The sequence below is a fragment of the Anoplophora glabripennis genome, unplaced genomic scaffold, assembly GCF_000390285.2.
Source record: "Anoplophora glabripennis isolate ALB-LARVAE unplaced genomic scaffold, Agla_2.0 scaffold27, whole genome shotgun sequence".
NCBI classification, from domain to species: domain Eukaryota; kingdom Metazoa; phylum Arthropoda; class Insecta; order Coleoptera; family Cerambycidae; genus Anoplophora; species Anoplophora glabripennis.
Window position 1 is genome coordinate 1,263,974 of NW_019416292.1, and position 25,328 is coordinate 1,289,301.

Consider the following 25,328-nt stretch of genomic DNA (forward strand, 5'->3'; position numbering starts at 1 on the left):
CACGAGACACTTAAATTTTAAAAAATTAATATATTATAAACACCTATTTGATACTCACAGTGTAGTAGTAAATTTTGCCTTGAGAAATTTTATCTCGTGATTTATTTCTATTCTTTTGTTCATCAAATTCAATAAAAAAATTATTAGTTCGTTGATATTTATTTTTAGTGATCGCTCGAAAACACTAGGTACGCTACTTTTAAAGTTAAAATAATTATGAGTGACCTTTAGAAATTAAAATATCGATTTGAAATTTTCAGAATCGAGATTTTTTTAAACCTAGGAAATTATAAAATAACGAGAAAAAATTTTTTTTAAGAAATTTCAATTTTTGACGATTTTGGAAATTTTTAATCTTGAGTGACCTCTAAAAAATTTTTTTTTGAGCTGATAATTTGAGGGGACTCGTAAAACATGATAAACTAACATATTTTCACAAGACACGAAAAAAAATTGTATTGTGATTTCGCTTGCATGGGTACTGATAAAATTAATAATAGAGTTGCATGTAGAGCTCCAAAAGTTCCGGCATCGAAAAAAAAACGGTTTTCTCTCCAGAAAAAATAGGTAGTAATAAAAAAAATAATGAACATCACTTTTAGAAGCTGACAAAGATTCTGAATATATTTAGAATAATCAAAAACATGTATGTTACTTTGAAATCAGAAGCATCGGACATGGAATTTGAAGATCTTTCTTTAAGGGAATTTGTAAAATAATGTTTTTTTTCAGAGTTTAGCTTTTTTAGCACGTTTTTATGTTGAAATTTGGTTAAAAAACAATTTGAATATACATATTTTCTTATTAGTTAATGTCAGTAGTCACAATTTTCATTGTTTACTCACTAAAAAATGAAGGTTTTGTTTATTTTTGTTGTTTTAAATATATATTACTTTCTGTTTCGTTGCTTGGGCCCTACTTTTTTGAGATTTGAGAGCAGCCCGATCCCAAATATATAAATTTTGTTAAAAATGTTATTTTCATACTCATTGAGATCACAGCAAAATCCGTCTGTTTTTTTTTTAAATGTAATTATTTTTCCAAGTGGTGTTATTGCCATTTTTTTCAATTTTCTTAAATTTTTAATTTGAATAACAAGAAAGTGGTTCATCTTTAAACATTAAATCTTTAATTTCGAGTACTTTTACCTATCCTTGTTTGGCCTATGCCCTACAATTCCAAACTAGATCACCCTGTACGTATCGCTTTGCTCAACAAATGTACTCAAACCTGCTACAGAAAATGTTTCACAAACAGCTAAAGAAAATCGTATTGTGCTAACAAAACAACTTGTGGCACGTTTTTATCGATTTTCCCGGCAATGTTTATCATCCACACGCGTGAAATTTATTAGATTTAATGCGTGTTCGCAACATCCAGGTGCAGATTTGTACATGCCGGTCGTTCTTACATGCATCAATAATATTCCTTCTTAAATTCAGTCGGATAAAATACAGTATTGTAGCGGCCACAAACATATTGATTTTATCTAATCAGTATCGGTTTGATAAGATTTCTACAATTTATTATTAACTGACTCACGCTCGCCATTCCTCTGCCACCTTGATACGTGGTGACTATCCGTGAATTCCGCGAGTCCAAGATGAAAGTCGTGGTGAGAACAGTGCAGCACGAGTCGGCACTCGAAGCCGTGCCCAAGACGTCCACCAGGGAGATATTCAGCCTGATATGCAAGTCCCTCGGCATCCAGGAGACGTGGTACTTCGGCCTTATGTACCACGGCACCGACAACGAGGAGGTATGGGTGGATCAGTCGAAAAAGGTGAGATAGCTCCGTATGTTAGGGCTGGTTCAGTGAAAATTTTAAGTATTTGTGGCGCTTGGCACTCCCGCGTCATATCCTTGGCGGGTTTTAACGCTGTTATCATCCGGTTGAATTAACCTGCGTGTGCGCGAGTGATTCTATTCGACTCGTCGTGACGAGCGCGGAAAAACTAACGTGAAGAAAGTGTGGTAAGGTAAAAAGGATGGAAGTGAGGATCGCAGGGGTAAATAGCAGAAAGAATACAAAAATAACCATGTTTTCCATGACTATTCCCATATTTTAAAACCCGTGTACAGGGTGTACACCGAATCTTGGAAATATTACATTTACTTTGACCTATAAAAAGTTTTTAAATTCAAATCCAGTTTTATTTGCAGATACAATTTCGAATAATAATTCACTCTTTGTTGTCTCCCACAGTACAAATGATTTGTACAGGGTAGTTCAATTTTTATTGATCAAACTTTAGGAGTAAGTTTATAAAAAAATAAAGATGGTTAATTTACGGGATGTCCCAAATTTTTACTACCGTTAGCACTTCGTTATATAAACTTGTTACAGTTATAGTTTAAAAAATATATATATTATATCCCTAAATATTTTCTGGACAAATGGAGATAAGGAAACGATATTTTTATGTATAATACATAAATAAAATGGCATTCAACACAGGGTTTCAACTGAAAATATTAAACAAAGAGTGACCCAGTGATTAAAAAATTTGAAATACGTGACCTAAAAGTGACATTTCCAATATAAACAATTAAAAACTACCTACGTAATAATTATGTATTAGCAACCTTTATTTCGAATATGTGTGATTTACATTTAATACTGTAACTGTAATCAGTGTAATTGATTAAATTTGACCACTAGATTCTACGATGAAAATTCTTGGCAGTAGTTCAAATAAAAATTTGTTGATAATCTTCAATTTCAAAGTACAAGTTATTGAAGTTCAATTATACTTAGAATCTACAGGCATTTTACTAACAGGTATTTTATTTTTGAATTTATAGTTGAATTTCCCACCTTCATAAAGAAATATTGGATTAGTCACACCTTTTGGTGATTTTTTATGAGGAACAGCGCTATTATTTTTATTAAATAGAATTTTTAACCAAGAAACATTTTTAATACATACCTTTAACAGAGAAACTACAGGATTTACGAAGAAAAAATCGAATAACACATTTTTATTGACAAAAATAATCCGAAACGCCCGATCCCAAATATATAAATTTTGTTAAAAATATTATGTTCATACTCATTGAGATCACAGCAAAATCCGTCCGGATTTTTTTAAATGTAATTATTTTTCCAAGTGGTGTTATTGCCATTTTTTTCAATTTTCTTAAATTTTTAATTTGAATAACAAGAAAGTGGTTCATCTTTAAACATTAAATCTTTAATTTCGAGTCCTTTTACCTATCCTTGTTTGGCCTATGCCCTACAATTCCAAACTAGATCACCCTGTACGTATCGCTTTGCTCAACAAATGTACTCAAACCTGCTACAGAAAATGTTTCACAAACAGCTAAAGAAAATCGTATTGTGCTAACAAAACAACTTGTGGCACGTTTTTATCGATTTTCCCGGCAATGTTTATCACCCTCACGCGTGAAATTTATTAGATTTAATGCGTGTTCGCAACATCCAGGTGCAGATTTGTACATGCCGGTCGTTCTTACATGCANTTGTGGCCATTGAGACAATTGACCAGTATGATGAAATCTATCACATATCAAAAATTCAGCGAATTTGACCGGGACCCAATTTCCATAAGATTTGTGCGGGGTCCTTTGACCACTAGATTCTGCGATGAAAATTATTGGCAGTAGTTCAAATAAAAATTTGTTGATAGTCTTCAATTTCAAAGTACAAGTTATTGAAGTTCAATTATACTTAGAATCTACAGGCATTTTACTAACAGGTATTTTATTTTTGAATTTATAGTTGAATTTCCCACCTTCATAAAGAAATATTGGATTAGTCACACCTTTTGGTGATTTTTTATGAGGAACAGCGCTATTATTTTTATTAAATAGAATTTTTAACCAAGAAACATTTTTAATACATACCTTTAACAGAGAAACTACAGGATTTACGAAGAAAAAATCGAATAACACATTTTTATTGACAAAAATAATCCGAAACAGCACAAACATGAATGTAACTCAGAAACAAATGAATATATAAAATTTTTAAGATAGAGATAAGAGCATTTTTAAAATACTTTTCATTATAAAATAACTTTAAAATAGACATCTTTCAAGACTAACCTGAATTTTATAACTTTTGGATGAAAACATATTTCGAAAAATAATCAAAACTGTTCAAATTGCCTATATTTATTCACTGTTGGAAGTTCTGACATAGAAACTAAGCTAAATACAAATAGAATCCCATTTTATAACAAGATAGCAGTTATACACGATTTCAATTATGCGGCTGACGGATAAATCACATTTCAAAATTTGTTTGCCTTGGTTAGTATCCCGTAGAGAATTGCGGAGTTTGAGTAAATAAAACAGAAATATATTTCCCCAGCTATTTCCTGTATCAGTACTCGATACTCGCTTTTATCTTTACTTTTGTTGATTCATATAATAAATATTCCTTCATATCTACCTTCGTATCTTTGAACTTAAAACTTAATAAAAAAATAGAGAAAAGGAAGTTACTCTCTCTTGAACGCACTGAATGTGTCCAAATCAAATTTGTTAATATACTTTTTTACTAATTTAACAGGTACTTTCACTTTGAATCTATAACGCCAGAAATAAATATTCTGAATTAATAAAATTGCCAAGTCGAAGAGCAACAAGTTATATAATTTTCCTATAAAAAATGTTAATAATAGTGTTCATTCCACATAGGACTAAATATTTTATTAGGCTTAAACTTCACTAGTTATGCTGTCCAAAATTAATATTTTTATTAAACTATTACTTTTATTCATTTGTATGATTAGAATTGCATCAAATGAAAAATTCAAATTCTCTTATAAACTTTTTATTTCAACCAGATTAATTTTTCCTATTATACTTATATTTTTTATTATACATAGATACTTTTTCTCAATCTAATTCCCCAGTGTCCCTCAAAAATTGTACAGTGAATATTTTCATCATAATTATGTATTTTGTAACGTATTTCATCAAATTAGGCGTGAGGCTATATGTTTATTTAATTAAGATGTGCTTTCACTGTTTATTTTTACACACCTATATTTACTGCTATGCTTTTCACATGTCCAACCTTTGTTCCAAACTCTGTTATTGGAATTTTGGCGAAATTATATTAGTTGCCTTAGCTGTGAAGGAACAAATCTAAAATAAAAATCAATTAATTCTAAAATCAAAAAAGTGGCACGGAATATTTAAATTTAAACAACACATTATAATTTAGTTTCAAAATACCCAGGTTGACGAGAGAAACCACGCGTTTGCCGAACCAAAATTTGAGATTTCTAGTTTCGTATTAACGTTCGCCTATTTCGCTTTCATTTGCTAATTGCGGTATCCAATTTGTTTGTGTTTCTCCATACGGCCCACCCTTGTTGCCTAGGGTGATCCGGGGTTTCAAGGGGGGTCTCCAGACCCTGGAACTTTTAACAACTACGTATATTACCCGTGTAATTCGTACATCATAATTAGATAGCTTTATTTAATGCAAAAATACTGCTTGTGTCACAGCAACGACATCTTCGAAGATAAAAGCAAAAAAATAAGCAAAGTTAGAATGTGATAATTGTTGTCAGCAGTCTTTGTATTGTATTTGTTTTATGAAATCGATATCAGGGCACCGCTGGTGACAGTCATTATTCTCACGAATTGTTAATGATAAATCAGTTTCATTGATTTTAACTATTCAGTGAATAACAGATACAGTTTTGACGAACAAACCGATATGTTATCAGTTCTAGGGATTATGCGAAGGAAGCTGGCGTAAAAGTGCGCGCGAGTTATCATGAATTTCAGCAAATATTGAAATACGTCTTCAAGAAACGTCAGTTTAAAATTAACAGAGGTATCTAATGCGGGACCTCTTCGTCGTCGAACACTAATTGTGGAAGAAGAAATCCTGGAAATCAGACTGATACAGTGGCAGACTGTAGTTTCCAAAAGTACAGCGAATAAAGTAATCGCCGAACAACTAATTCAATCCAGTTCGACAACTTTTACTTTTTGATATTGTCGCTCGTCTTCACTTTTAGACCAAGAAATAAAGGTGAAAAATCATGGAGAACTCGTAAAAATTACTGGGCGTGATTTTATTGTTGGAAAGTCTTGGGAATGATAATACAAGAGGCGTCTCATCAAATGGGTCATGAAAAAAGTATAGCGTCATTGTTTTTTATCAACAAATAGGTAAAAAATTCGTCATTTTTCGTTCTACGCGTTATTGTAAAAAAAATATTAATCTTAGCAAAAAAGTTCAACAGACGATTTGATCTAGAGAACTCATCTTTAAAATGAGACTTTATAAGTTAAAATTGCTTATAAACAAAAAAGTTATTGCAAAATTAAACGGAAAATGTGCTTTTTCTTTAATTGTTAATAACTTTTTCAATAATTAATAAAATCTTACCAAACTTTCCCAAAATATGAGTTTTTATATCCTTAAGAGATATGCAAAAGATGGGCTCGATCGGTCAAATAGTTTTTGCAAAATTCCATTTATTTATCCCATATTTGCAAAAAAGGCCCATTTTCAAATGACTATTCCGGGGGCAGGGTTGTGACTAAAACATTCTTTTTGGACTCATTTTCTTCGAAGGGACACCAAGTATCCTCTAGTTAAAAAAAAATAATTTTTTTTCAAATTTAGTTGTATATAATTGTTACCAAATAGAAGGCACTTTTTTCCCTAACAAACAAATAAAATAACTCCGCGATTTTTAACTTTTGAAAGAAGTTATATACACCATTCGAAAGCTCGCAAGAAAACCTACCTACCAATTGAAAAAAAAACAAGTTTTTACGACCAATACGTCCGGAGTTAGCAATTTTTTATTAATCACAGAGGAATTTATTATAAACATTAAGAACTGAAATTTTAACGTTTTGTAAATGAAGGTTTAAACTTTATGCCCTGTTAATTTTAATTGAATTTGCCCATAATTGATCAATCCAGACCCCGTCAAAGTAATGGTACGCGGCAGTAGCCCTTCAGGGAGTGGTGGTGGGGAGATCTTCCTGTCAACCAGGAAAAAAATGACAATGTCAAATTTGTAATATCTCAGGTTCTATGTAAGTTAGAACGTAGAACCATCTTTTTTAATTTGGGGTAGCTCGACGAAAAAATTACTTCTGGATGATTTCTACCCTTGTAAAACCACCCCTTACCCCCCTAAAAATGAATTATTTGAAAAAAAAAAATTTTTTTTGCATCTTTTTATATTTAAAATGTTTTAGACAATAGTTCACAATAAAAAAATGTTGTCAAAACTATTTTAACCCTTCAAAATTAATTTAACCCCCTCAACCCCCCAAAAAAATCAATATTTTTATTTTTTTATTTTTTCATACATTTTATATAAATATGGATTTTGTATATTGATTAAAGGACTAATTATTTTGTAAAATTATTATTAATATATTTATTTATAATTAGTAGGTATAAAAATATGTAAAATATTTCCACATATACTAACAGTATAATTTTTTTTTACAATTCATTATAAATTTCAACTTCAATTTGGGGGTATTAACCGACGAAGCTAATTTTTCCAGAGATGCTATGAACTTCCACAATAAACACGTTTGGTCTGATGAAAACCCTCGTGTCATAATGGAATCTCGATTTCAACATCAGATTTCTTTGAATGTATGGGTGGGTATTATTGGAAATTCTCTTGTTGGGCCTTACTTTTTACCAAGAACTTTAACCGGTGCCTCCTACAGACAATTTCTTGAAAACGTTTTACCTGAACTACCTGACGATGTTCCCCGTGCACTAAGAGAAAGAATGTGGTTTATGCACGACGAGGCTCTCCCACATTTTAGTTTAACTGCTGGTGAATTTTTTAATTAAGGATTCGGTACTAACGTGATTGGACGAGGCACTCAAGAACCAGGTCAACCTTAGCCACCCAGATCACCCGATATTAACCTTATTGGTTTTTTTTTTGGGGACAATTCAAGACATTAATTTATAAGAATCACATTGAATTTGAGGAGCACTTACATCAACAATTTACAGTTGGTTGTAATGTGATAAGAGCTACTCCTGGAATTTTTGCACGTATTCAAGCTGCAATTTCAAGAAGATTTTAAGCATGTATTTTGGCTGAAGGTGGCCATTTCTAATATTTATTATAATAAATCGTAGTAAAGTAATTTAATTGTCAATTAATTATTTTGTTATCATTTTAAGTGATGTAATGAGTATCGTAAAAATGCACTTGATCAAATAAATCAATTTTGTTGTTAATTGGTTTGGAGTACAAAAAAATTGTAAAGAAACAAAAAGTAAAGATAATACAATGGCGCATATGATGACCTGTTATTTGTATTATTATAGAGGGTGATATATTTTTATTGGCAAATAATGACCGATGATACCCACACCTCTGCCACTGGTAAGTTTATAAAGCTGGTATTTTGTTGTTTCATACCTACTGTTATACTATATATGCACACCGAATTTGGTTAAATTATCTCAAACGGTTTAGAAATTTTTTTGTTTTTAATTTTTGACACGCTGTAGCTGGACAATAGCTGTCCTAAAACCCCACATTTATATGAGAAAAAGCCCTTATTTTTGGCCATAGAATACGACCCTGGATTTTTGACTTCTACTTAAAAACAGCTGTAGTTTATGGATGACGGAGCACCACTGTAGTTCAGTCGCAACTGAAAAAACATTTACTGATCAGTACCCAGGCAAATGGATAGAACAACAGATGCTTTAATTCACTGGCCATCACGTTCACCTGACTTAAATCCCTGTGATTTTTTTATTTAAGCGGCCTTAAAATTGAAAGTGCGTAAGGAACAATTGTAGAACAGTCATGAAGATGCTGTTCACTATTTGCAGAATTAACGAATACTGAAAAGAGTGCATTTAAATTTTTTGCATAGAATTAATTTATGTATTATAGAAAACGGTGGTCATATTGAACAGTTCTTTTGATTTCAGGCGTTGAGAGAACTGAGGAGCAACAGCACGAACTTACAGTTCAGAGTAAAGTTCTACCCCGAAGACGTGGTGGAAGAACTAATCGAAACGGTGACCATAGAATTCTTTTTCCTGCAAGTCAAGGCGGACATCTTAAGGGACGTCATCTACTGTCCCCCAGACACCTGCGTGGTACTGGCGTCCTACGCTCTACAGGCCAAGTACGGCGACTACAACAAGAACGAGCACAACGAGGACATCCTCAAGAAGCAGAAACTGCTGCCCGACAGGTAAGAGGTATAAGGTAGAGCTGTACTTAAGGATTAGCCCCTTGAAAAAATATCGGATTAAGGGATTAACTGTTATCGGAGTGTCGAAATTTATTCCGTAAATAAACCAGCAGTGTGGACTTTGGTAAATATTTTTATCATTGTAATATAAAAAATGGAGACTTGGTTAACAATTAAACGTAAATACTTATTCAAACTGCTGAATAGCTCAGCGTAAGCTATTCGGAGTTATTTAAAATAATATACAGGATGCACACAAGCAGGGTTTCCTTGCAGTTCTTAAATTATTTTAATTTTGCACCAGAACTTTTTAGAAAAAGCAACGCTTTGAGATATTTAATTTTGGATAAATTTGGTTCATTAAAATTGTTTCTGGACAAAATTCGACTTAAATTATGTAACAAAATTGTAGTTGTAACTCGACAAAACATTTGAAAGCTTAAGTTTTTTTAAATATTTTGTTAAATAGTCAAATTATACAGATACAAATGTGTCGGAACACCTGTGTACAAGGTGAATCATAAGTTTGATTAAAAATACCTTTAACAAAAGTTTTTGTAGTATTTTAGTTATTTTTTGCAATGACGTACTTTATTTCCCAACATCTACTTTGTTTTTTAGAGATACGGCCCTGTTTATTTTAACTTATTTCAGAAAGACGGATTTTCACCGATTACAATGATATAGGGTTGTAGTTTTTTACAAGTTGAATAAAACAATAAAGTAGAGTTGCCTGTTTACATTTTTTGTTACGGTTTTGGTACCGTTTTTGAAAATTTTGTTTAAAAGAAATCAAATCATGATCAGATGCTGTCAATAGTGACAGATAGTTATTACTTATTAAGAAAGAATTTCGTTGTTGATGTTGGTTGGTTTTGGAGACGAGAAGAGATCTCTGCAAAATGCATGCATTATTTTTATTGCAACTTTTCTTGAAAGAAATTCCCATATTTCAAAATCAACAGTTTCAAGAGTTGAGGAAAAGTTTCATGAAATGGGAAGTGTTAAAAATCTTACAAAATCCGGCGCACGTAAATCAGCTACAAATGAAAACACATGTTCTTCTCAATCTACAAGAAGAACCAAAAACTTCAGTGCCACAAGTAGCCTTATATCACAATATTAGCGAGAGATCAGTATGATGGATATTGTCCAAAAATAAATTTCATCCGTATAAAGTACATTTAATACAAAAATTAAGGATGGCCCTGATAGAAGGATGCAAGTTTGTGAGGAAATGATGAACAACATTGAGAATAATGGAAACTTTGTCAATTATATACTTTTCTCCGATGAATCGACGTTTTGCTTGAAGGGTTTTGTAAATCGACAACTGTTGTTACTGGAGTGATCAAAATCCACATTGGATAGAAGAACATCACATTCAATACCCTCAGAAATTAAATGTCTGGATGGGCATAATCAGAGGACACACTCTAATCGTTATTTACAACTTTTGCGCGAGCAAATTGTTCCAGCATTGATTCGTTTATTTCCAAGCCAAGCAAATCCTGAACTACTCTCAAATGGCATTTGGTACCAACAAGATAGGGTTCTGCCTTGTTATTGAGTTGACCTACGTCGGTACCTAAATAATGTATTTCCACAGAGACAGATATGGATAGAATGGCCACCGCAATCGCCAGATTTAAGTCCGTTAGACTATTTCCTTTGGGGCTATTTAAAATCTGTTGTCTACAAGACCAAACCTCAGTCGTTAGAAGATCTAATTAGGATGGCTGTTCAAGAAATGTCACAGCATGCCATTCAAAATTCCTTATGAGCCTTCGTTGGTCGATTAGGATGGATATTGTCAGGTTGTCGAAGGTCACCAGTTCGAACATTTATTATGAATCTTTTTCTAATGAAGTGCTCCAAATTTTGCAATAACAAATTTAATTTTCATTAAATACAATTATTTACTCATTACTTTATTGTTTTATTTAACATTTAAAAAACAATAAATCGCAGTCCCACCAAACCCTATATCATTGTAATCGGTGAAAATCTGTATTTCTGAAAATGTTTAAATAAACAGGGCGGTCCATTTAAAAAACTGCCGACAACGCCGTACATATCTTTAAAAATAAAGTACTACAAGAACTTTTGTTGAAGGTATTTTTTAATCAAATTTATTATTCACCCTGTACACAAGTGTTCCGACACATTTGCCCAACCCTGTATAGGACGGTATAATTTAAAAATCAAGTTCCAAAGTATGTAGGAGAGGAATAAAAATTGTCTGATGAGATATTTTAAAAGGTAACTGTCCACGAGTTATCTCTTGACATAACTTATAACAGGACAAAATAATTTTTTTATCTTATTGCACTGAATTAAAACGTGGGCAATAAAAATTTACAACTCTCTCATTTATAACCAGAATTTAAACAAGCCTCCTTTCCATTTACAATATTCTTAACGCTGATGTTTTATATATAGAGTGACTAAACAGCACGATATGAACATATCAGAATGGCATACCAGCATAATAGACATGTGGATGAAACATAGAGGACTGGATAAAGAGGAAGCCATGCTAGAATATCTGAAATTGGTCCAGAATTTGGAAATGTACGGCGTCACTTATTTTCACATAAAGAACAGAAAAGGCACAGAAGCTCTGCTTGGCATCACTGCTTTGGGCCTTAACATATACAAAGAAAGTGATAGGTAATATTTACCTTTTCCAGTCGTTTAGCGCCAATATTCACTTATTTTTATTTGACAGGTTGAATCCCACCGTATCCTTCCCATGGTCTGAAATAAAGAACTTAAAATTCAAGGACAAGAAGTTCATAATAAAACCGTCAGACAAATCGGCGAAAGATTTTATCATATATACTCAAAACGGAAAGATAAGCAAGTTGATACTTAACCTCGGTATTGGCAACCACACTTTGTATATTAGAAGACGAAAGCCTGATACACCCGAAATTGTAAAAATGAAAGAAAAGGCTAACGAGATCAGAAGAAACAAGAACATTCAAAAGTAAGTTAAGAAGACTTCGTGTACCATTATTTCATTTTATTTCTTTTAGACAAAAGTACTACACAGAAAAGACGCTCAGGGAAGAAGCGGAACAACGCGAGATCGAATACAAGAAACAGATCCAACGGATGAAGGAAGAAATGGAACGAAGTCAAAAACACCTCCAGGAAGCCCAGAAAACGATAGAGAAGCTCCAACAACAACTGGACGAGCTCCAGAAGTCCAAGGAGGAACTGGAGATTCAACGCAACGAACTTCGGGAAATGATGGACCGTCTAGAGCAGAGCAAGAACATGGAGGCTGCCGAAAAACTGAAGCTAGAAGAAGAAATACGGGCGAAGCACGAAGAAGTGTTGAGGATTCAAGAGGAGGTAGAACGAAAAGACGCGGAGGCTAGGCGGCTGCAAGAAGAAGTGGAAGAAGCCAAGAGAAAGGAAGAAGAATATAGGCAACAACAGCTAGAGGAGGCTGCAAGGAGAGAAGAGGAAGAGAGACAAAGACAGCTCCAGGAACAAGAGCTGGAGTCGGTGCCCGAAGGAGCTGATACTTCTCTTCCAGAGCTGCAACAAATTAACGAACAGCTGAAGGAACAGCTTAAGGTGGGTATCACCAACGATCGAAAAACATTAAAGAACATTTTTTACGGTCATCAACTCCTCAAACCAAATGCAGCTTCGACTTGTATTTAATTTTTCGACGTTCTTTTTCAGATGCTTCAAGGCAAGTTGGAACACACCAGACACGAGGAAGAGGAAACGACATTGGATAAAATCCACAGGGTTAACGTGGCAGAGGGCAGGGATAAATATAAAACTCTTGCGGACATTCGCAGGGGTAATACGGTTAGAAGAGTAGAAATGTTCGAAAACATGTAGTCCTTTAAAGATCAAGCTCATAAATATGTTCTCATCAAAATGTAAAAACTGAGTTCTATTCGAATTGAACAGATTTTTCTTGCGCAGTAAACCGCTGGGAAATTTTTATATACTTATATACGGGGAACTTAAATAAGATAATTATTATGGATTTAAAAAAAATCATATTGGCCAGTTTTGTTTTCCTGATACCTATAAAATTGTAAATATATTATTAAGTGATGGATTTAGCGGAAAATCTCCTATACGCCAAAACTGTATTAGTTATAAGGCATAAAAAAGAAAGTATACACTTACAATATTCTTTGATACCGCTAATGGTTTAGTGAACAATATTACTTCACATTATCGGCAATAAGAAACGTTGTTCATGAAACGGGTAACAGTATTAGAGAATTTTATGAAGTAGGTAAGTCGTTTCTTTACGAATGTCTACTCACATGAGATTGTCCCGTCCACATTATTAAAATTGTTACGATTACTTGCTTAGTTCCCGATTATTTCTAATATGTAAGTATATTTTTTTAACTGTATATTTATATTACCTACTAATTATATAGAAATAGTAACAACTGTTTTTTATTTTGGAAAATTACCAACATATAATTTTTTGAAACTCATTTTGTGTTCATCTATTCCTTACCCAATAAATATTTAAAAAAAAATACCGTACAAAGGACTGGTTAGTGTTTATGAATTATACACAGGGTGAGACTAAATTGCTTGGTGAAACTTTAATGAAATTCTACGTCACAACTTATAAATTAAAAAAAATTCCTATAAACAAGTTAAGAAAGATATGGGGTGTTAACGTTTAAACAAAAAAAAAACGCATATATATAGAAACTTAATTTGTGACGTAGAATTTATGTTTTGCCAAGTATTTTAGCATGTTTAGTTCACCAGACACAATACCTCGCAGCAATGTTTAAGATTTCCCCCCTGATTTCCAAATACCTACCTACATACGTCTGAATTGATAAAAGATTAATATATAACTAGTGAAATAAACTCGGTATTGCGTAAATTCAATAATAAGTATCGTCCTGGTGTTTTCGCAAGCGCTTTTGTTTACTATCATTATTAAAATGTGTACTTTCACAATATACTATTTACTTGTTTTACGTTTACGTCTAAATATATCGCAGTTGAGATGTTGACACATAAATTAGTTGGGAAAAACATTTTTCTAGAACAGCAAAAAAAAATTGTTGTTTCAGGTTGAGCAGCCGACTGAAATTAACGGGTAACGGGTCTGTAAAAGTATGAGAGAAAGGTTGCTTTATTATAATATAAAATCGATCCTTAATCCAATAAATTAGTAATATTGTTTACATAAACTGATTTTAAATACAAACATTCGCAAGACACCCAGAACTAAAAGCTACAACTGACATCACTGGATCTGGCCATGGGCGTAGCTAGAGGGGAGCAGGGGTGTGCACGGCCCACTCCAGAAAAAAGATCTAATATTAACGTCTATCATATCGGCATATCGGTAAGTCGCTGACTGCGTGACTTTTTTTTAGAACATTCATATGAAGTAAATTTTGTGGATACTTAATACTTTTTACATTTGACCCTATATTGATTATAATATTGCTATTCCATTTAGTTTTTAAAATTAGCGTTACCTAGAAAATTGCTCCCTATTTTTGAAAACAAAAACTATAAAAACGATTATTTTTAGACCGTAAAAGAAATCATAAAAAACACGTGTTTCAGTTTAAACACGCTCCTTAATTGTCGAGAATTAAACGCACTGAAGCTTTGGAAATGGAGCTTTGATTATAAAACAAATACTGTAATAAAAAGTAGTAAAACGTGATTAGCTGTTAGATAGCCGCTTTTTGACTATAATCAAATGTGTACCAGCTGTTTTATGTTTCAAAATTCGGGAGAAAGAGTCCGGGGAAAAACTCCGGTATAAAAACTCCGGGGGAAAACTCCGGGGAAATAGTCCGAGAAAAAACTCCAGAAAAAATTGCCGGTGCTTGATAGCTGATTTACTTAATATAAGTTAAAAAAGCAAAAATAAGATTAAAATGGTCCGTTTTTAGAATAAAACAGTATATTTTTTCTTAGAATCACCACGAGTTACAAGCAGTGACTCTTTATAATGAAATTTAGTAAAGGTTTAATCAGACAAATCGTTAAATATACTTTCATCAAAGTCGGAAATATTTTATAAAATATGTTTTTTCAAATATCAGCACTAAAAAATCATATGAAGGAATAATCGAAACATAAACCGAAACATCCTGTATAGAGATAGTATAATGGCTATAAAACATTTAAATTTATATGAATTACATGTACAGAACACCGACAACTTGATTTATGCGCATCGTCGGAATACGCCTTAAAATAAGTGTTTCTACAGATTAACCATGGAGATTGGAGACGGGGAGATCAGACAAGGACACCGAACCACACCAATAACGACCGATTTGTTACATGGAGTTCGTTCTCCTTGTGTACTCTCTCTAAGATTAACAGTAAATTAGGTACATTTCATTTCCTACCGAAGATAAGTAAAGCTGAAAATAGAATTGACGTGTGATGACCTATGTTTTTTCGCTCTTGATTTTCAGATTATTACTTACCTGAAAACAAAGCACCAGATTGGTTAAATCAAAAAACAATCCATGGCGGCATTTTTAAATTCAACCAATCGGCTGCTCCGAGAATAAATTTCATTTGAAAATGCTTGTGCATAGGCGACTTTTGATTCTATGCGTTTAATCAGAGACAACTCGTTTAATGCATTTATGTATGTAAACGAGGAAAGACAAATGGTACACTGATAATCCTGTACCCAAATGTTTAAGATTTTAAAATAATATTCCAAATACACAAATATCTGGATCTTGGAGGTTTGATGTAGAACAATGTACATAATTTGGGATGACGAATTAATTGAACAAAGGTAAAATTTCATTGACTGAATATAATTGTATCAGCGTTGAAAGGAAACTAATCCTCACTCAACAGTATCAGTTAGAAGAGGAGATACTGGTAGGCACTGTTAATAAGAACCTCAGGATTTCGACGGTACTGAATATTCTGAATATTCGATAAATTCATTTGAATCTCAATCCTTGTTCAAAAATTTAATTTTAACCTTAAAATGAGTAATTTTTGGGTCCTTTTTTTTTTCAAAATGAGCCTACTACACTGTCGAATAAAAAGGAAAAAAAACTGTCTCACAAAAAAAAGCTTACAGGGATTTTTTTGTTGCAAATACAATTTTAAATGTAATGTTAAGAATAACAAAAAACAATTTCAATATTTATAGTATGCAGCAAATTTCTAAGCAAATGAATTTTCCAAAACCTCAAAAATGATTTGTTTTTCAAATGAAACAGTAATGCAATTTTTGAAACACCGTTACGAACCAAAAGAAGGTATTTTTAATTATTTTATTTTCTGTTTCTAAACTTGGACACCCTGTATGTATGTAACTATAATTACAGTGATTTAAATTTTTCATTATTAATATCCTGTAAAACATACCCTGTAGCATACTATAATGTAACCAATCGTATTGTAATAAAAAAAACAAAATCAAAAATTTTAGGTGAAGGGATCAGAAGAAAAAATAACTCTTTAACTGTAATTATATATTTTACTGTGATAGATTGGTTAAATTGGTAAAAGAAATAAATACCTATTATTATTATTCAAAGAATGTCTAATTAAATTAATAAAACTTACTTAAAACATCGATTCTCTACTGGTTCTTTCTTAATGTAACCATTATTAAACTCCATGGCAGTCATAACTCTCTTGCCAAAAATTCCAATTTTATCCACACTTATCAAAGTCTTGTCTGCACATACTACAATTAAAGTTTTCCGTTTCTTGTCATATTTCACAAAACCGGGTTTTAAAGGTACACTGTCTTTACTATTTAAAAGTGCATCACAGTTTTTACAATCCGTTACACCCACTAGTTTCACTGGAATCCCATTCCACGAGGAAGTTAATGAAAACAAACCAGTCACAGCCCTTTCCCTGTTGTAAATTTGAGTGGATGTCATGTCCTCCCAAGAAACAACGGCAAATTCCGAACTGACTTTAGGAGCTAGCAAAGAAAAAAATGCACAATGAAACAATAATTTTAAGTTTTTTAAACTCTTACCAAACGTAACACCTTCATCAGGCTGAGGTTTTGCATTTGCTAGTCTTTCTTGTAAATCTTCTAAACAACTTATTAAAGACTTAGCACCCAAACCACCTAGTGTTTCATATAATTCAGGCATCTTTGCATGACTACTTACAAGAACATTAGCTTGCATCAATATTTCACCAATGTCAAATTGTTTGGGACGTATCCTCATTATCGTTATCCCTGTTTCTGTGTCACCATTTGCCAAGGTGTAAATAATTGGAGCTGCTCCTCTCCACCTTGGTAATAAGCTTGCGTGAACATTTAGCATACCTCTAAGAAATTACGATATATTAAATGGATGGTAACTAAAAATTATTAATAACTTACAATGGGAATTTACTTATAACAGATTCCGGTATTAAATGTCCAAACGATACAACAAGACCAACATCAAACACATATTCTGGTACCGTTACGGGCCAACTATGTATTAACAATTTGTGTTCATCTGCATATTTTCTAACAGGATTAGCTTTTCCTTTTGTAGTGGTGACGACTTCCAGTTTTTTTAATACTGTTCCATTAATGCTTAAAACCAATCTTTACACATTTTAAGGCAAAAAGTTAAAAGCTTCTTTTTACTTACTATTCACGATATAAAGCTTTTAGACTATACACGGAAAATTCATCAGTACCAAAGAATAAAATTTTCCATGGTGGTTTTTGTGCAAAACTATTGCTATGAATTTTTTTAAAAGCATTTTTAAATATACCCATTTGATTAAACAATCTTATTTTCATGGCAAATTACAAAATTGAGGTTATAATTTAATTTAATCCTATTTCGATTCTTCTGCAATCCAAAATACAGCATTGTTGTATAACTGGTTGCCTATGCAATCATCCCTAACTTTTAAATATTGTACATATTATTTAATTTTTAAAAAGTTGCAGATCAAATTCATACACATACAATACGTACATAGGTATAATACAGTTGAAGTTAAAAGTGTTGTTTAAATTTGTGTAGAATAGGCGCATGCAATTTACAATGCAATAATACTGTATAATTAGTTGCCTAAGCAGTTGTAATCAAAAATAATTGAAGGGGCAAGTGGATGAATGTGTTATGTTACAATTAGCTTATATCTTGGCTATTCTCACAAAATCGATTATAAGTTATTTAATTTTAAGTAAATTTTGTCACGATACGTTCATCCACTCTAAAAACATACAACAAAGTGTCAGTATACTTATGAAAGTCTGTGATATGATACAGTGATACAAAACATGTTCGTCAACTGAATATCTCAACTTTTCGGAAATTGTAACATAACACATTCATCCACTTGCCTCTTCAATTTTAGTATTAGATTATTTTTCCATCCATTTATTTTGAAGAATGTTACAAGTAAAAAAAGAAACACAAAAAACCGTAGACAAATATATGTTGTATTTCTAAGAGAAAACAATAAATCTATTTAACAAAAATTTTAATTTTTTCCCTCAACCTTTCCTTCTTTTACTTCAGGTTCACCTTCATTTTGCTTTCTTTTAGATAACATTCCTGGTCGATAAATGGCAATGGTTGGTCTATCCTTATTTCTTATTCTCTTTTGCGAGTCACTTTCTTTATTTTTTGACTCTTTTTCCTCTGATTTTGTTTTAGCTGAAGCATCTGTAATTTCTACATTTTTACTTTCTGTTGACTTCGTTTCATCTTTTTCAGGTTTAACTTCTTTAGCTTGATCCAATTTTTTCTGTTCTGCTTTCTGTACCTCCATTTTACGTTCTTCTCGTTTCTCACTGTACTTTTTAACCTTTTTAGTAAAAGATCTTGTGTCGGAATCTTTCTTGTAATCATCATACTTTGATCTATAATCTTTCTCCTTATAATCGTCTGACCTTTTGTAGTCTCGATTTTCAGAATATTCCTTTCTTGGAAACCTCGGTTTTATATCTTTTCTTCTTTCTTCATACTTTCTTTCCTTATTTTTATAGAAAGATGAAGATTTTTCATAAACTTTTTCAGATTTTTCAATCTTCTCCTCTACTTTATTCTCTGTATTTGTTTCACCCTCATCTTTTTCTTCCTTTATACCACTGGTCTTGACTGGTTGAGATTTAACAGTAGATGCTTTTAAGGGTGATTTTTCTTCATTTAGTCTCCTGCAGTCATCATATCTATCCTTTTTCCTGTCAAATTCTCTACGTTTTCGTTCTTCCCTTCTAACCTCTCTAATCCTCATACGCTGAGCCCTTTTATTTTTTATATATTCCAACAGGGGTGTAGTAACGTCATCTTTATTTTCGTTCGTTAACTGTAAAGTGTATTCTGGTTTTTCATCAAGTTCTTGTGGTTTATTCAAAGACTCCACAAATTCAATATAAAGAGGATCCGTTTCAATGGTCCCACATTTTGGATCCATTCTAATCTTCCCTCGCTTTTTGGGTATCTTCTGAAATGAGGCAAATTCAACAACAGCTGGATACTCATGGCCCTTGTTGTCCAAGAATACGTAATTATCAAAACGTTCTTTGAAACTAAAGATGTCATCTGGGTTTACGAAGTTGATATAAACACGGGAAAATGCATATTCCCCCAAGCTTGAATCTCCTTTTACCGTGTAAATATAATTATAATCAGGAACTGGAGAGACTTGGCTTAGAAAAGTCTCTTGATCCATTGATGGAGGCAAACGACGTATAATGACTTTTGTTAAAGGTTTTTCTTTCTTCTCGGATTTCTTTTCATTTTCCGGCAGTGTCATTATCGAATGACTTTCTAAAATAATTTATTTAAAATTTCTGATTTATGGAACATCAACTTAACCTACAACTCTTTTACTTTTATCAGGTGGTTCCCATTCATACAGAACAACTAACTGATCAATAATAAGAGGTTCTTGATTTTTTGAAATTTTATTAAGATGAAAAGGAAAAACATTTGTTTATATATTACCTAATTTAGTAATTTCACTGTATTTTAGAATAAACTTGATGTTATACATGTACTGCATCATTATATTCATCATAAAATCAAGAATAGTTTCAGGGAGATCTAAAAGATCGATCTTCATTTTCTAAAATGTGAATGAAATGCGAACATTGCACTACTGTCAAAACTGTCAGCTGTCTTTCCGTTTTCTAACCTCAATTGTTTAAAAATACATTTTGATAATTTTTTTCATAACTTTATTAAAAGTAATGTAATATTATATTTAATATTTATACAAGTGCAAGAACTTATAATGGAAGTATGTGACGATATGAAAACAAAGTCATGGTTGGGTACCAGTATATCTGATTTGTGTAAAGGAAGAAATCCTTGGAGTTTCAGTGTTAGTCCTGTTCATGCTTCAAAATATCATGCAGTACTGTACAACCTACCAGTTACTTTTAAGTCACCACCGGCGCCCTTCTGTAGTTCACAGCCGCAACATTGGGATGAGGATCATGTGCGAATGCCTTATTCGGAGAAAAATTTGTTTCCAATCAAAGAGGCATGTATTATTAAACTATTACTCATTGTTATAATTTAAAGATTCCTTATTGTAGAATGGAACTGATGTAATTAAAATAAGATGGAATTTAATAAGGGACACTTTATCTAGACCAATTAAAAATAGTAGAGAATTAGAAACGGCAATAACGTCCTATAATAGTCCACTTCCAAGATTTCTGGCGCTTCACTACTTCTTTGAGGAGGTATATTGTTAAAATATCATTGTGGTTTAAAAATTCAATATTTATTCTTCACAGATTTTGTCTACTGAAGAAGCAGGATTCTTTTTCAATGATCTCCTGCCGAAAATAATCAAATTAGCCTTACGACTGCCAGAAATTGTCCCAGGAAGTTTTCCTTTATTAAGGAAGAACCACAACAGGTCTGTCAGTTTATCACAGTTACAAATATCTTGTCTCTTGGCTAACGCCTTTCTGTGTACGTTTCCATGGCGGAAAGATGTGGCTAGTACATATCCGGGAGTAAATTTTGTAAGGTAAGTGAGTGATATAACTATATGGAATTGTTGATGAACATAATATATATTTTAGATTGTACGCTGCGAATTCAAGGCCAAAACGTCAAAATTGCGTTTCGGAAAAGTTGAAATGTTTAATACATTATTTCAGAAGGGTTACAAGTAAAGGTATGTACGATCTCCAAGTTTTCAGTGTTACAATAATAGGAATTTTTGATGAAGTTGTTGAAGCTTAACGTCAAAGTAAACCTTACATGGTAATCTTTTTTAGTCCCTTTTGGTGTTATAACATTCGAAAGGAAATTTATACCAAGAGGAAGCATGCCCAGATGGGATGTGCTGGAGAATAACTTGGGAAATACCAAAATACACATAAACAGTTTTGGAACCATAGAAGACGACGGTCTAGGATTTTTGCAGGTCGATTTCGCTAACAAGCAAGTATTTTTTATTTATCGTGTGATATCGGTCTAACCGATCACGGTTTTTCTCCCAGGAATGTTGGTGGTGGAGTTCTGGGATATGGTTGCGTACAAGAGGAGATACGATTTGTGATTTGCCCGGAACTGATAATAAGCAGACTTTTCGTGGAGCAGCTTGGTGACCATGAAGCTGTTGTCGTCACAGGTACAAAATAGGTTAACTTTAATTGAAAACAAATTATGTTTTGCAATCCACAGGGCCAGAAAGATACAGCAGATACTCGGGTTACGGCGATACTTTTAAATGGGAAGGGAATGTTCAAGATAGTACCCCACACGATGAATACGGTAGACGGAGAACTTCAATCTGTATCATCGACGCTACTCACTTTAATAAACCTATAGATCAGTTTTACCCATCCGCGATTCTGAGAGAATTAAACAAGGTATTATAAAATGTGGTGCAATTATATTCAGTGGCATTTCCGATGTTTTACCACTTTTCCAGGCTTACGTTGGGTTTAGTTCTCGAGAGAAGGATAATTTGGCCCCGGTGGCGACTGGAAATTGGGGCTGCGGAGCTTTCCGAGGAAGCTCCGCCTTAAAATCGATCATACAGTTGATGGCTTGTAGTGCGGCAGGTAGAGATATGGTGTATTTCTCTTTTGGAGATGAGGAATTACGCGATGAATTGTACAACATGCACCTCTTTCTAGCCAACAACAGAGTGACGATCAGTAAGTTTTAATTTTTTTACTGAAATTTATGAAACTTCCGATATATTTGATAAAGTGACTGCATAGAAAAATAATTTTGTTGGCATTTATTCAAATTTTTTCAATTTTTAGCGCAGCTGTGGAGGTTTTTGTGTGGGTTTGCAACTTTAAATCTTACGCAAGAGAAACTGTACGCTTACATACAACAGGCATTTTTTGACGGTAAAAAACAGCCGACGATAAAAAAATTCTTTGGGATTACCAATAAAAAAAAAGAAAGTGAAATTCCATCTACGTCTAATGGTAAAAGGGTGTACAACACGAAAAAAAAAGATCTAGAAAAACCCGACGCTATGGATTACGTAGACGACGATGATATAATACCCCCAACTCCACCAAATGAACTGTTGTATAAGAGAGAAAACGTCAAATTTAAAATTAAAGCTTCAAACGAGGACGTTAGTAGAAAGCTACCAAAAACCGACATCGCTGAATTGATTGATATCATCGACGGTAACATGAACAAACCAAAAGTGACCAACCGGGAAGAATCTTTCTTGATGGAGGTGGACAAATTGCGAAGAAATAGTCTAAACAGTGATACAGAAGCGAGTAGACTTTCTAAAGTTGGAGAAAACGAAAAGGTGGATGTAAATGAAAGTGTAAATAGTGAATCGCCAGTTTTAAGTAGCCCCACCGCAGAATCAAAGTCCACAAAGAGGAAAATTACAGATTATTTTCAGATCAAATCGTCGAAATCAAGTTAGCGTTTGTTTTTGGTTTATTTTTAAATATATTTGTTACAAAATCATTCGTATCACATTATTTACAGCCACACCTAATTAAAAATAAATTTTCATTAAAAAAAAACAATTATATTTCAAGAGCTATAAAATTACAAAAATAAATTTATATTATTACCCCACCATGGTTCTTTTTCTGCCTCTAGCTCTCACTTCTTCAAATTTGGAAAATACTTCTTTATATCCCGATGTGCAATGATTTCGGTAACCCTCCAATATCTTCGGGAAAATCTTATAAGCTATATTATGCGTACTACTTAAACCTCTTTCCAAAACGTACAAATCCACTCCTTTGTCCTCTGTGTTACAGTCGAGATGTGCTAGTCCAAAGTCGATGAAAACAAAGTATAATTCATTTAAATCGTCATATTTGTGTACGTCATTTTTGTTCACTACGAGTATATTGGATGAAGTTAAGTCACCATGCACAATACTAGCATCGTGCATAGTTGCTAGTATCTTACCAATGTCTAATGATACTTTAAACAATACTTCTACTGATGAATCTTCTATAAATTCTTTCAAGGAAATACTGTATTCGAAATATTCCATAAATATTGTTCTCCTGTGGAAATCTACCAAATACAATGAAGGAGTTCTTATACCACTCGCTTTACATCGAACTATAGCTCTACCTTCAGCCTTCATTCGTTCTTTACTTAGAAAACTGTCCAGACTTTTATGTCGATATTCTTTAACAAATCTTTCTTTAGCAACCGTTGGCTTTCCTAAATAAATTCCTTTGTACAATTTAGCTTCAGCGCCCTGTTTTATCAGTTCAAAGGTCTCCATTTGTTTTAAATGTTTTACAGAGATTTGTACAGTTATATTTTTATTCTGTTATTTCATTCATATACCCCATACATTTTTGTAGTGAAAGTTAGGTTAAAAATACACCCAGTGTTGCCAATGCCAATTCACTAAATTTAAAAATTTCTTTTAATTTCGAAAAAACGTTTTAACTAAAAACCCTTTTTAAATAAACAAATCCGAAATATTTTATGTAGTATGTAACTATACACTTATATAGCTTAAACTACATGCATATATGTATAGAAGAGAACTACATGGAAGAGAGGAAGCACCTCATGTTAAAAGTCCTGTTCGTTGTGTCTGCTTATCGGCGTTCTTTGAAGCCGAGCACAAAATCTATGTTGTTCGTTATGTAGGAGTATTTCACTTTGATCAATAAGTAGTGATGGGACTACTCGAATGAAAATTATCGATTATATCGATTATGAAAATCTCTCGAGATATCTCGAGTGGTGGATACGAATGACAGTGGCCACAGCGTTACTAATACCTGCACTACTCGAGCGAGTGCGCAGATGTTTCGATTGTTCCAACGCTCTAACGAGCTACAACATCTCGAGATAAGACGGCCGAGAGCCGAGAGGATAGATGAGACAAGACAATCGAATATCACCGCACCGACATCAAGAAAAAAGGTATGCAGAAATTTTATGAGTGGCATCGCGGGGGTTTAGATGGGAGCTTTATTTAGCGGGGATAAAAATTCATATGAATGAAAATAATACCGAATTATGTTTTCTATATCATTTTTTTTTCAAAAAAATCCCAAACAATGGACCTCTTTAGGCGGCGACTACTCATTTTAAACACATGCTGCTGAACCACTCAACTGGCAACGAAGAAATATGGAAAAATGCCCCAATGCGCGACAGTAATTCATTTACCTAACGTCAACATGTTTCGCATATGATTTGGGATAGACCGGAAATTTTCAAAGTGAACTTTCGATTATTCATTCGAATGATCATTCGATTATAAAATTAATTCGAACGGTAACCTCTCGATTATTTAATTCATTCGATTATTCCCATCACTATCAATAAGATTATTGCTCTGGTTACTCTGTCATTTGTGCTGGAGCAAACGGAGTAGAGCAACTAGAGCAATCAGCTGATTTTCCACAAGACAAAATATTTATATGACATATTCACGATCTTCGTCTAAACATATTGATACATTTTCCAAATCATTTTCTCCTTCTTGCAGTAGTAATTACGGCCAATAAACCTAATAAGTTTTTCTTATTCACGGTGAATAACAAATTTGCTTTTTGTATACCTAAACAGAAGAAAAACTGCTAAAATACCCTAGATAAAGTAAACTTAAAACACACACGTATACATCAAATCAAAGCATATGTTATCATAGAAATTTTTTTATGATAGGTTATGTTCAAGTCGTCTTAATGA

General features: G+C 32.9%; 5 protein-coding genes across 5 annotated transcripts in view; 2 read left to right on the forward strand and 3 right to left on the reverse strand.

Moving 5' to 3' along the window:
* Window positions 1-17,976, reverse strand: part of LOC108910289 (methionyl-tRNA formyltransferase, mitochondrial) — a 66,540-nt gene extending 48,564 nt beyond the window's left edge. The window contains exons 1-4 of the mRNA XM_018714855.1: window positions 17,829-17,976; window positions 17,570-17,770; window positions 17,213-17,514; window positions 16,786-17,155 (exon numbers count right to left, since the gene is read on the reverse strand). Of these exons, the coding sequence (XP_018570371.1) occupies window positions 16,786-17,155; window positions 17,213-17,514; window positions 17,570-17,770; window positions 17,829-17,959 (1,004 nt within the window). The 5' untranslated portion in view covers window positions 17,960-17,976. The remainder of the gene's footprint in view (window positions 1-16,785; window positions 17,156-17,212; window positions 17,515-17,569; window positions 17,771-17,828) is intronic.
* On the forward strand, window positions 1,545-13,688 carry LOC108910279 (moesin/ezrin/radixin homolog 1). The gene is made up of 6 exons (XM_018714841.2): window positions 1,545-1,783; window positions 8,933-9,201; window positions 11,644-11,874; window positions 11,933-12,193; window positions 12,243-12,792; window positions 12,904-13,688. The coding sequence occupies exons 1-6, from the start codon at window positions 1,604-1,606 to the stop codon at window positions 13,066-13,068; spliced, it is 1,656 nt and encodes a 551-aa protein (XP_018570357.1). The 5' UTR covers window positions 1,545-1,603; the 3' UTR covers window positions 13,069-13,688.
* Window positions 17,977-18,613: 637 nt separating the features above from the next.
* LOC108910162 (regulator of nonsense transcripts 3B) lies at window positions 18,614-20,201 on the reverse strand. The gene is made up of 2 exons (XM_018714694.1): window positions 20,145-20,201; window positions 18,614-19,967 (listed from the first exon to the last, which is right to left on the reverse strand). The coding sequence occupies exons 1-2, from the start codon at window positions 20,191-20,193 to the stop codon at window positions 18,676-18,678; spliced, it is 1,341 nt and encodes a 446-aa protein (XP_018570210.1). The 5' UTR covers window positions 20,194-20,201; the 3' UTR covers window positions 18,614-18,675.
* A 138-nt stretch (window positions 20,202-20,339) lies between these two features.
* Window positions 20,340-23,114, forward strand: LOC108910155 (poly(ADP-ribose) glycohydrolase). The gene is made up of 9 exons (XM_018714685.2): window positions 20,340-20,685; window positions 20,741-20,890; window positions 20,945-21,183; window positions 21,239-21,333; window positions 21,437-21,602; window positions 21,662-21,792; window positions 21,846-22,033; window positions 22,096-22,324; window positions 22,436-23,114. Exons 1-9 carry the CDS (start codon window positions 20,434-20,436, stop codon window positions 23,068-23,070), a joined length of 2,085 nt encoding a protein of 694 aa, XP_018570201.1. The 5' UTR covers window positions 20,340-20,433; the 3' UTR covers window positions 23,071-23,114.
* LOC108910178 (TP53-regulating kinase) lies at window positions 23,050-24,011 on the reverse strand. Its single transcript, XM_018714719.2, has one exon. The coding sequence runs from the start codon at window positions 23,896-23,898 to the stop codon at window positions 23,221-23,223; it is 678 nt and encodes a 225-aa protein (XP_018570235.1). The 5' UTR covers window positions 23,899-24,011; the 3' UTR covers window positions 23,050-23,220.
* Between the last annotated feature and the right edge of the window lie 1,317 nt (window positions 24,012-25,328).

Bases quoted from the DNA above. Each gene is read 5' to 3' on its own strand.
- LOC108910279 (XM_018714841.2), top strand. From the start codon at position 1,604: ATGAAAGTCGTGGTGAGAACAGTGCAGCACGAGTCGGCACTCGAAGCC. The intron at 1,784-8,932 runs GTGAGATAGCTC...TTTTGATTTCAG, and splicing joins GGGTGGATCAGTCGAAAAAG to GCGTTGAGAGAACTGAGGAG. The intron at 11,875-11,932 runs GTAATATTTACC...TTTATTTGACAG, and splicing joins ATATACAAAGAAAGTGATAG to GTTGAATCCCACCGTATCCT.
- LOC108910162 (XM_018714694.1), bottom strand. From the start codon at position 20,193: ATGTATAACATCAAGTTTATTCTAAAATACAGTGAAATTACTAAATTA. The intron at 19,968-20,144 runs GTAATATATAAA...AAATTATTTTAG, and splicing joins CAGTGAAATTACTAAATTAG to AAAGTCATTCGATAATGACA.
- LOC108910155 (XM_018714685.2), top strand. From the start codon at position 20,434: ATGGAAGTATGTGACGATATGAAAACAAAGTCATGGTTGGGTACCAGT. The intron at 20,891-20,944 runs GTATATTGTTAA...TATTCTTCACAG, and splicing joins TTCACTACTTCTTTGAGGAG to ATTTTGTCTACTGAAGAAGC. The intron at 21,793-21,845 runs GTACAAAATAGG...TGCAATCCACAG, and splicing joins TGAAGCTGTTGTCGTCACAG to GGCCAGAAAGATACAGCAGA.
- LOC108910178 (XM_018714719.2), bottom strand. From the start codon at position 23,898: ATGGAGACCTTTGAACTGATAAAACAGGGCGCTGAAGCTAAATTGTAC.